The sequence below is a fragment of the Sinocyclocheilus rhinocerous genome, unplaced genomic scaffold (assembly GCF_001515625.1).
Source record: "Sinocyclocheilus rhinocerous isolate Xijiao unplaced genomic scaffold, SAMN03320098_v1.1 scaffold555, whole genome shotgun sequence".
Lineage (NCBI taxonomy): Eukaryota > Metazoa > Chordata > Actinopteri > Cypriniformes > Cyprinidae > Sinocyclocheilus > Sinocyclocheilus rhinocerous.
In genome coordinates, this window is record NW_015629527.1 from 195,378 (window position 1) to 207,632 (window position 12,255).

The 12,255-nt window shown below is 35.6% G+C and overlaps 2 protein-coding genes across 2 annotated transcripts in view; both read right to left on the minus strand.

The window, feature by feature from the left end:
• Positions 1–5,888, minus strand: part of naprt (nicotinate phosphoribosyltransferase) — a 9,739-nt gene extending 3,851 nt beyond the window's left edge. Inside the window, 8 exon segments of the mRNA XM_016551180.1 lie at positions 290–430; positions 497–715; positions 995–1,002; positions 2,222–2,295; positions 2,408–2,538; positions 3,604–3,686; positions 3,771–3,898; positions 5,490–5,888. Of these exon segments, the coding sequence (XP_016406666.1) occupies positions 290–430; positions 497–715; positions 995–1,002; positions 2,222–2,295; positions 2,408–2,538; positions 3,604–3,686; positions 3,771–3,898; positions 5,490–5,724 (1,019 nt within the window). The 5' untranslated portion in view covers positions 5,725–5,888.
• Positions 5,889–8,691: 2,803 nt separating this feature from the next.
• LOC107739166 (UPF0598 protein C8orf82 homolog) lies at positions 8,692–11,478 on the minus strand. The gene is made up of 3 exons (XM_016551179.1): positions 10,978–11,478; positions 10,848–10,896; positions 8,692–9,283 (listed from the first exon to the last, which is right to left on the minus strand). Exons 1-3 carry the CDS (start codon positions 11,110–11,112, stop codon positions 8,844–8,846), a joined length of 624 nt encoding a protein of 207 aa, XP_016406665.1. The 5' UTR covers positions 11,113–11,478; the 3' UTR covers positions 8,692–8,843.
• Between the last annotated feature and the right edge of the window lie 777 nt (positions 11,479–12,255).

Consider the following 12,255-nt stretch of genomic DNA (forward strand, 5'->3'; position numbering starts at 1 on the left):
CAGCTTCACTACTAGTAGAGAGACGCTGCCAGGTAGAATTAATTCACACACACAGTCGCTCTCACTAATGCATTCATATTAATGTAATCTTTACTGTGCTACTTTATCTGTATCTGATTTAGAATGAGCAGAAATCTATGAGAAGTATAACGACCCAATTGCTGTTATAGCAATGTGGGCAGCACTGTGTCATATGCCAACCCCTAATATATATATATATTAGGGGTTGGCATAAATGCCTGTGTAATAATGTTGTGTTATTAGAGGTAGTCTGAAGGAAGTGTCTCACTGTTTGCTACATTCTTTGAAGACGTGCCGCACTTCCAGCGACTGCCTGCAGAGGTCCCCGCTGTCCAGCCTGATGCCCAGCGGCCGGTACTGCAGCTCATACAGAGCCAGAGCCACGGCACAGAAACACAGCAGACCGCTGCTGCAGCACAAACATCAGTCAAAAACATCACAGCACACCACACTACTGAATGAGCACGTGTCTTACCAGCTGACGCTGTAGCTGTCAATCACAGGCAGGAAGTTTTGCGGGTAGGCGATGGCGTAGGACAGGAAGGCCGCCAGCTCTCCCTCCCGAACGAGGCTCGTCTTTGACCCCAATAGCTGACAGACACGACCCAGCCAACCCTTCACCAGACAGATGAAGTCAATAGGGCCGCCGCCGCCGCAGGGCACCAGAGTCTGCCATCACAAATCAACACACATGCTTTATCGTTAAAGGTCAGTAAAAGAAATTAATACTTTTATTCATTTCAATTGATCAAAAGTGGCAGTAAAGACATTTACAATGTTACAAAATATTTCTATTTCAAATAAATGCTGTTCTTTTAAACTTTCTATTCATCAAATTATCCTTAAAAATAAAATGCATAATGGTTTCCACAAAAATATGAAGCATCACAACTGTTTTCAACATTGATAATAATAAAAATGTTTCTTGAGCAGCAAATCAGCATATTAGAATGATTTCTGAAGATCGTGTGACACTGAAGACTGGAGTAATGATGCTGAAAATACAGCTGCGCATCACAGAAATAAATTACATTTTAACAGATATTCACATAGAAAACAGCTATTTTAAATATTTTTAAAATTTGTAATGTATTTTTGATCAAATAAATGCAGCCTTGGTGAGCAGAAGAGACTTCTTTCAAAAACATTTAAAAAAATCTTAATTATTCCAAACTTTTGAGTGGTGTGTCTATAGAATATTGCAAAAAAGAATGAAAAAGATAAATTTCAATCAATCTAAATTTTTAGCTATATTGCCTAGAAATATTGTCTATATCATCTTGAAATACTGATATTTTTCACATATTTTTTATATATATTCTCAGTGTGTGTGTGTGTGTGTGAGAAAAAATTTATCTATATATACAAAAGATCTATATATATGTTTGTATGTATGGATGGATAGATAGATATTTATATGTATATTATATATAGCACTCTCTATTCTAATTCTATTCTTTATAAAAAAAATGTATTTAAAAAAACTTGCCCCTTTTAGACTTGCACTATTTATTTACTAACTGCTTGTTTTCTTTAAAAAAAATTAAAATAAAAAAAGCTAACACTTGCTTCTCTAATCTTTTTGTTTTCTTTTTATTTATTATACAATTAACAATAGCAAAAAAGGCCTCTAACACTAGCTTGCTCTATTCTTTTTCTATTCTATCGGTTTTCTTTTTATTTATTATATGATTTTAAAAAAAACTTGCTACGTGTACTACATTAAGCTAACTGAGACTTGTTATAGCACTTGTGTATCATTGCTCTCTTGTTGATTTTGACTGCTTTTATTGTCCTCATTTGTAAGTCGCTTTGGATAAAAGCATCTGCTAAATGACTAAATGTAAATATTATTGCTGTCAAAGCCAATAGTCACGATTAATTGCATCCAAAATACATATAAACATATACATAAAAAAATATATATATACACAGTACACACACATATATTATGTAAACACAAACTTTGGGTGTGATTAATTGCGTGTGATTATTATACATTAGATATTAGATTTTTGGAATAATTAAGATTAATAAAGTGTTAATAAAATTATATATATTACCGACCCCAAACGTTTTAACAGTAGTGTGTGTATGTATATATATATATATATATATATATATATATATATATAAACAAATATATAAAAAAAAAATATGCTATTTACATGTTCACATTTATATATAGTTATATATAGACAATATATATATAGTGTTATATATTAGTTATGCCAAACAGACGGCCGGCGAGAGCGTTACTCGTCAAATCAAAACCTGGAAAAACAATCAGCAGTAGCAGTTCACATGATGCTTACTCAAATAGAATAGTCCATATGACTGTCATTCAGCAGGACTTCAGTGGACTCGTCGTTCCACATTCACTCACCACCAATGTATGTGTATCGAGAGGCAGTCAGGCCTCCGTCAGGACCCTGAGCTCTTCTGAGCCCCATCTCCATTAATCTGCGTCTGGGACCTGCAGCCAAACGGAAACGAGCAGCGTTGCTACACACCAGACTGAGAGGAGAGAGACTTCATGAGCACACAGTCGTTATGCAGCCAGCCACGACAAAAACTACAGATTCTGGAGCCGGAGTCCTAATCGTTTTTAAAACAATAAAGCACAAATCCCATTTCTAGAGTGAGAACTATTAGACATTTTGATACAGTCTGCTGAATTGATGTTCATTGTAGTAAAATAGTTTCAGTTACTTTATAAAATAAGAAACATTTATTAAAATTAATGTAAATAACCAAAAACAAAACAGTAATGGGCCTGTTCCACAACATGATGAGAAAACAAGCAAATAATCGTATTTTCTCTACACAAATTGAGATGTTGACTGGAATCATCAACTTTAATAATTCAGCCTTGTTACCAAAGTTATTATAAGAAAAATAATAACAAATAATACCAATAATAATAAATATACAGTATATATACAGTAGTTATATATTAACTGCAAAACCAAAACCATAAAAAATTGGTACTTGACATAAATTAAATATTATCTTTAAAAAAACTTTTTTGAATTTACTTCATTTATTTTAACATTTCTCATGTTCATTTAACCTTGCTAAAAAATAAAACAAAATGGAGAAAAAAAACTATATATACACATTAAAAAAACATTTACTAAAATGACAAAAACAAAATTACTACATTTAACTAAATTAACTAATTTAACTAAGATTAAATTCAAATCAGAAAATACTAGTTCAAATTATTTTTAAAAACTAAAGTAGTATCTCAGTTATACTAAAATAACACTGATTCTGTATTTTTTTTTTATATAGCTCTATTTTTTGTTTAATTTTTATTGCTAACAAGTCACACAATTCTTGGTTCTTCTGAAATCATATAAATATTAGGTTTGACTTCCTGAGGTGGATGAATAACACTGTTTTGAACATTTGAGCACTTCCCTTTGCAAAAATGTAACATTTCAAGGCTCATTTTGACCCTGTTCATGATGCCAGGTGATTTTAAACCAGCACACTGTCATATTCTTGGTTTTTAAAGGCACCACTGCATTCAAGAAACTAATGAATGAATGTGCTTTAACAGAATGCTGTATTTACCTGGCGTAGTTAACCAGGCAGAGCAGACTGGTCTCCAGCAGCTGAACCACGGCCAGCGGTCCAGACACTTCCAGCAGAGGAACCTGAACACATGAACAGCAGTGTGAACACTGGAGCTCTGGCAGCAGCAGGTCAGATTACAGCTGACCTCTGAATCGCTCACATACTCGAGCGAAGACCACGGACCCCTCAGGTACCGCCGTCACAGACACAGACGAACAGTCCAGCTCCTTCAGATACGAGAAGAACGCAGCGTCTGTGCCTGCTGGGAGAACGGAGCGCAGATACTCCACATCTGAAGCACACAAGATGATGAAGAGCTTAGTAAATAATACAGACAGAATCTACAGGATGCACAGGACAGAAGCAGAGTAGGAACTACTTCCTTTGCATGCATGCATCATGTTACAACCAGTGTTGCGGAAAGTTACTTTTAAAAGTAATGCACTACAATATTGCGTTACTCCCTAAAAAAGTAACTAATTACATTACTTACTTTTTATGGAAAGTAATACATTACATTAGCGTTACTTTTTAAATCTGGGCAGAGCTTGCTTGTTTGTTTTTAATATAAAAATTTCTATTTTTTGCACATGTAAAAGCCCTTTCACACCAAAAGTGAAATGAATAAACTTCGGGCTGAAGGAAAAGTAAATCTAAGTAAGTCTACGCAGTCAGATCACCAAAAATGCTGTCTATGTGGACAGCATATATAGGCGTTGAGATGCATCACCAAAATAGCTGATTGGGTTGGGATCTCACTTGGTTTTAATACATATGCCCGACAAATGCCGTCTAGTTAGACAGGGTTGTGATGCATGACCAAAAACTGTCTAGTTGGTCAGATTATAAGTTTTTGAGACAGCTGTCAATGTAGACAGCCTACTAGGTGATGAGATGCATGGGTAGGGTGCTCACTTGGCTTTAAAGGCATATGCCCAAAAAATGCTGTCTAGTTAGGCAGTGCACTAGGTTTAGTGATGCATGCTCTAAAATTCAGTCTATGCATTCATCAGTGTTTTGACAAGTACCCAAATCTACATAGGCAGGATACTAGGTTTAGTAATGCATTTACAAAAATTCAGCCTGTTTAGTCAGATCACAAGGTTTTGGGACAGCTGTCAAAAGCTGTCTATGTAGACAGCATACTAGGTTTTGAGATGCATGAGCAGAAGAGCTACTTTAGTGGGGAGCTTATTTGGTTTTAAGACACATGCCTAACAAATGATGTCTAGTAAGGCAACATGAACATACTAGGTTTTGAGATTCATGCTGAAAAAGCTGTTTAGTTAGTCAGTTTACTAGGTTTGAAGGCATATGCCCAAATAATGCTGTATAGTTAGGCAGCGTACTAGGTTTAGTGATGCATGCCCAAAAGTTCAATCAACGCAATCAGAATAAAGATTCTGGTTTTGAGACCGTTGCTAAAAGTTGTCTATGTAGACAGCATACTAGGATTTGAGATGCATGACCAAACATGCTATATAGGGAGCTAACTAGGTTTTAAGACACATGCCCAACAAATGCGGTCTAGTTAGGCAGCATATTACGTTTTGAGATGCAAGACCAAAGAAAACTGTTTGGGTAGGGTGCTCACTTAGACTAGATTAAGTGATGCATGGCCCAAAATTTTGTCTGCTTAATCAGATCACAAGGATTTGAGACAGTTGTCAAAAGCTGTCTACATAGACAGCATACTAGGTTTTGAAATGCATTCTCCAAAAAGCTGTTTGGGTAGTCAGTTCACTTGGTTTTAAGACATACCAAATGCTGTGTAGTTAGGCAGCATACTAAGTATTGAGGTGCATGCCCAAAAATGCTATATACACATTCTTAGTAGGCGAGTTACTAAAGTTATGTCACAAGTACACAGTGCACACACTCACCGTCATCTGAGAAAGTGAAGTTCTGCAGAAAGAGCAAACAGTCGCTGAGACCCGCAAAGAGCGAGAAGCCTCCGCCGAACGGGTTATCGCGGAAAAACAGCTCGAACACGGCCGGCTCGTTGTGTCTGCCCGCGCGCCAGTACGCGTACGCCATGGTGAACTGGTACAGATCCGTGAGTAACGGAGGAACCCGGTTGAGCACGGAGCGCGCTTCATTTCCCTCACATGTCGCCATTTTCCGGTTCAGTTCATCAGGTTGTTGTCGTTCCCTGTTAAGTTTCCTTCTTGTCCCACCATGCTCACGTGTAACCGGGTGACCCTTTACACAGTTACACGACTCGTGCTAGTATTCAGTCTCCGCCCTACTACTCTCATGCGTACTTCAATCACTGTGTTTGTAAACTGATAAGAGGTTTAACACTCTGACTAAATGACCTTGCTGATAATATCAAGACAATAACAGCTCCTCAGACTGTAAATCATTCAAATTAATTTGCACTCCAGGAATTGGAACACTGCCGAAGTATTAATTAACTAACGTAAATTTATACTGTAAAATGCAAATGTTTGGCTACTCTGGCTCAACTATAGTTGTTTTGAACTTTCCATATTTTATAAAATTAAGTCCCAAACGTATTGGTTAAACGACGCCAATAGGTAAAGAAACGTGGAGATTGGATAAAAAAATGATTGATATAAAAAAAAATAGACTTAAATGTTTTTTGCGTTCTCTCGCATTTCCTCAAGGAGCGGTGCATTTGCGCATTTTCGCAAAACGCGTTCTCTGGCAAATGTTTTGCGTTCTTCCGAGAACTTTGTATTTGCTCTCAAATCGTTTCGGTTCTGTTGAAAAAATGTTTACAGTCCCCCGAGAAACTTATCGTTCGCTCTCAAGTTTTCGTTCTTTTGCAAAAGTAGCCTATTGTGTAGTTTTGCGAGTGAAGGCAGTTTCTCGAGGAAACGCAAAAACATTGCAATATTTTTTTTATATTTTTCCCACACTATAATATATAAAATAATCTAGTTCTTTTCAATCACCTAAAATATTTACTAGAAGACCCCTGGGTTAAGTAGCTAAATATTGCAGTAATTTGATTCAAAAAATTCATGAACCCGCTCCGAAGTTCCGATCAAAATCAAATGATTCGCGAACCTGCTCCGAAGTTCGGTTAAGGCTAGAAGGGATACAGCTGTGGCTACTATGCCACATCAATATAGTGTAATTTTTGTCATGCTGAACACCAATAATTACAGTATTTGCATTATTGTAAGGGGTTGGTTTAGAGTTGGGGGTAGGTGTTGTAGACCAAAATGTAATGGGTAGAAAATGTAATTTAGCCTATTACATTACATTACATTTAGTCATTTGCAGACGCTTTTATCCAAAGTGATTTACAAATGAGGATAATGGAAGCAATCAAAATCAACAAAATTGCAATATGCAAGTGCTATGACAAGTCTCAATGACAATTACGCTGTGACAATTTATTGTTGGTTTCCGGCCATAGCGTATCCCTTCTAGCCACAACCCCGAAGTTCCGATCTAAATCAAAATGATTTGCGAAGTTCCGATCTGAATCAAATGATTTGCGATACACGCTCCGAAGTTCCGATCTGAATCAAATGATTGCGATACATGCTCCGAAGTTCCGAACTGAATTAAATGATTTGCGAAGTTCTGATCTGAATCAAATGATTTGCGATACACGCTCCGAAGTTCCGATCTGAATCAAATGATTTGCGATACACGCTCCGAAGTTCCGATCTGAATCAAATGATTTGCGATACACGCTCCGAAGTTCCGATCTGAATCAAATGATTTGCGATACACGCTCCGAAGTTCCGATCTGAATCAAATGATTTGCGATACACGCTCCGAAGTTCCGATCTGAATCAAATGATTTGCGATACACGCTCCGAAGTTCCGATCTGAATCAAATGATTTGCGATACACGCTCCGAAGTTCCGATCTGAATCAAATGATTTGCGATACACGCTCCGAAGTTCCGATCTGAATCAAATGATTTGCGATACACGCTCCGAAGTTCCGATCTGAATCAAATGATTTGCGATACACGCTCCGAAGTTCCGATCTGAATCAAATGATTTGCGATACACGCTCCGAAGTTCCGATCTGAATCAAATGATTTGCGATACACGCTCCGAAGTTCCGATCTGAATCAAATGATTTGCGATACACGCTCCGAAGTTCCGATCTGAATCAAATGATTTGCGATACACGCTCCGAAGTTCCGATCTGAATCAAATGATTTGCGATACACGCTCCGAAGTTCCGATCTGAATCAAATGATTTGCGATACACGCTCCGAAGTTCCGATCTGAATCAAATGATTTGCGATACACGCTCCGAAGTTCCGATCTGAATCAAATGATTTGCGATACACGCTCCGAAGTGCCGATCTGAATCAAATGATTCGTGATACACGCTCCGAAGTTCCGATCTGAATCAAATGATTCGTGATATGAAGTTCCGATCTAAATCAAATGATTTGCGATACACTCTCCGAAGTTCTGATCTAAATCAAATTATTTGCGATAGATGATGTGAAGTCCCGATCTGAATCAAATGATTTGCGATCTGACTGGAGTGCTTTGAAACTGAATCATTTTGCGACGCAATAGTTTAACTCATTCCGAGTTTCGAAAAGCTCCATTTTACCCCTCACTAAGCGTACTTTTTAAAATCATTACAAGCGATGTCGAAACTCGAAAATTAATGGCTCTTTTGATCTGTTTTTTTTTTTTTTTTTCATGACTCACTCAATTGAATCAGTTTGTCTGTTCCTCCGGTTTTCTCGTCTTAAGCCATGTTTATACAACACTGTCAGTACTACTGACTTTGCTCGCTAGTTTTATGACATTCACTGAAATAAGCAAAAAGGTATTATGTTTACAAATAAAATCCATATCTCCAAAGACAACATCCAACACAAATGTTTAGGTGAGATAACCGGTTTACTGCTAACTAGTGAAACACTCCATTAATATGACGAGCTGCAGCTCAAAATGCATGTTAGATGGAAACATTGTGCATTATGATCAAGTTTGTAGCTTGATTCACTAAATTTTTTATATTTTAAACACTGCCGTGTTTAAGAGAGGACCTGCTTAACATCTGTTCGTTCTCTGCAGAAGAAAGTAGCATGGATATGGGAAGAAACGAGGATGAGTAAATTATTTTTAATATTAATAAGACCCAATATATACATTTATTTCAGCAGTATGTTCAGAATATACATTATACCTAAATATACATTAATTTCAGCAGGATTTTAATGATGATAATCTATCTGTTGGTTGACTGAATCACTGTAGCTTCACACATTCATCTTTTTAAACAGGAAAATGTTTGGCCAGCTCATTGGTTAGAGTGTGTGGATGCCCCGCCCATATGAAATGAGTGGGCTGTCCCGTGCTCTCCTGACACATGGTGTACTCAAAGTGAGTGCTCAGCTCAATGGCCAGCGCTGACCGTACCAACCCCACACCTCCCCCCCGCTCCGGTCCAGGATGGTACACTCTACCGCTCACTGGGTGCATGAAGAGAGATGCTGGGCGGAATGGAGCGGTCAGTTTGGCTCCGCCTCCACAGTATGACAGACGCTCCTCGTGCCCCGCCTCCGATACCAGGTGCGTGAACACAACGGGCCGGTCTTCACAGCGCAGGAAGTTACGCTCGCGTCCGCAGAGCGAGAGGAAGGGGAAGTCCTGTTCATATCGGCCGCTCTGATTGACCTTCAGACGGTTGAAGAAGAACACTAAGAAGTGCTGGTCTAACAAGAGAAAAAGACAATAACATTAAGCAAGTGGCTTTTGAGGGGTTTTTTTTATACTGTAATGGTGCCAGTTAATCTTAGAGCTGGTTGATTTGGTTCAAACTCTTTAGTCTTTAATAATGCCTAATGCCATTTAGCACGCCTATAGTGAGAAAATGAATAGGAAAAATCCACAATTAAATGCATTTCAAACATTATGCAAATAATGGCGTCAGCCATTTTTTTTGTCAGCCAAACCATTCAGATGTGAAATATTTACTTAAAGCTGGTTTATTGCAGTTTAGTAAAACTAAAACTGAAACTACAATTAAAACAATTAAAAAAACACTTTTGTTACTTGAAATAAAATAAACGTTAGCTGAAATAAAATAAAATATAAAAAAAGTTTGTTCAGCCAGCTTATGTACTAAAATAAATAAAACTGAAATAAAAATGTATTTTATATATATATATATATATGTGTGTGTGTGTAAGACAAAAACACAGCAAAATTACTACAACTTTAAAATTTTATATTTTTTATTTCAAATTGAAAACTGTTTAAAGAATTAATAAAAACCTCATATCTTATGTCAATAAACATGAGCTGAAATAAAATTAAATATAAATAGTTTATATAAAAGTTTATAAAGTTTATAAAGTTAATCAGCCAGTACTAAAATAAATAAAACTGAAATAAAAAATGTATAATATATGTGTGTGTATGTAAAAGACAAAAACACCACAAAATTACTACAACTTTAAAATTTAAATACTGTTATTTTTTAATTTCAAGTTTAAAACGGTTTAAAGAATTAATAAAAACCTCATATCTTATGTCAATGATAATAAACTAACACTGACCTTATATTTCAATATTTTAATAACAAATTCACGTTCACAGTTCTCATATTATTAATGATGCTAATAATGCTATTGTTAGTATTATTGTTTTAACTATTAAAATGAACAGAAGTATAAGTTGAAAATTACAATTGTACTGTAAAATAAAAAAATGAATATTTGATATTTGAATAATAATTTTACTTTACAACACAATTTATAATACTAATATTTATGCTTCCAAACATTTAAATTCAGAAGCTTTTATTTTGGGTAAAAACTAGAGAAAAGCTGTAAACGTTTGTTAACAAAAAAGTTGGAAATCATGCAAATGTTTTATTTTCGAATAATTAAAATTAAAAATTAAATTTTATTTATTTTATCTTTAATTATTAGCTTTTCATCTCACAAACCACCATTTTTGAAACCTTTCCATGGGTTAGGAATATGGTAACCATACAGTACTGTGATATATTATCATCATCATACTATGTTACAGTCACAGTACTTCTTTATAAGGACAATTTTAAGTACAGAAGAAGAAAATAGCATTATTGTACTGTACATAATGACTGTGTAAGAAGCCAGGCTAAAGAGGTTTATATTAATGTAATAGAGACCACATGACATATGCATGTTCCATAAGACCATTGCACAACATAGTATTGGATATATGCATTATGCATGTGTGCAAGTATTTGAAATTATTTGTATTTGTATTTCAAAACCCCAGAAATACCTTTGAAACAGGTGACAAAGTTTTTCACCTTGGTGTCATCCAGAAACAGCTTTAAAAAGAGAGAAATAAATCATGATTATGGGAATGATATAAATTAAACAACATTATAGCCATCTTCTCAGTGGTGTACCTGTCCTTGATGGTCGATATAGTAGAAATACTCTCTGATTCTCGCCTCGGGACTCTGTCCTTGTGTGTATGAGGACACATCCCTGCTCAAAAACCTCCTCCATTCACTGCTAAACAGCCTGTTAGCAAACCTCATAGCGGCTTCGTTTACAGGAGAACCCCATTGTAATGAACAAGCATGGTGGTGAAAATCTGTTATGTTTATGTTTTGTAGGTCCAGCGCTCTCTGTATCCGGCGGAAACAAAAACGACGCGCATCAGTTCCGCTTTACTGAGATCGAAACGCCGTGATTCTACCATGTAAACAGGGTTAAACGTGTACGTGTTATGGGTTTCATTAGAGTACTTTGATTATGAGCTCTGTTAAACACCATAAAGTGTATATTTTGTTAGAAAGGAGGTCACGTTATTATGATAACAGCAGTGGCGCATTTGTTTGTATTTGAGGTGAACACTAGATGGCGCTGTATTGTTTTTAATTAGGAACGGCGAGATTGTTTCATGCACAATGATAATGTGATTTACATTGGCATAATAAACAAAAGAGAAAGACATTAATTAAACGAAATTATATATATATATAAAAATCAAAGTTTAATTTAAAAATGCATTAGTGAAAAAAGTTTAACGGATGGATGTAAATTATTAAAAGATAATGGAATAATGCAACACGAATACTATAAAGTTATTGTTTTTATTAGGCTGAATTTGTTACTTTACCATTTTTTAAAATGTTCTATATATTTTTAATTTCCCTATAATCTCTTAATGAAATGTATATGTTTGAACCTATTTATGAACTATGAAATATGATTTATTATCGTTTTTATTATAATATCGTGAATTATTGCAGTTATGTATTTTTGTGTACTCATTTAAACCATAATTTAATGCGGGTTACACCTTTTTAATGTTTTGCTATCTTTCTTTAAAACAATGCCACTTGCATTAATATTTAATGTAATTATAATATATAAATATTGCATTAAAATGCACTTGCTTTAATAATAAGACAGACAGAAAGACAGACAGACAGAAAGATAGACAGACAGACAGAAAGATAGACAGACAGAAAGACAGACAGACAGATAGATAGATAGATAGATAGATAGACAGACAGATAGACAGATAGATAGATAGAAAGATAGACAGACAGACAGACAGATAGATAGATAGATAGATAGATAGACAGACAGACAGACAGACAGACAGAAAGATAGATAGATAGATAGACAGACAGACAGACAGACAGACAGATAGATAGAAAGATAGATAGATA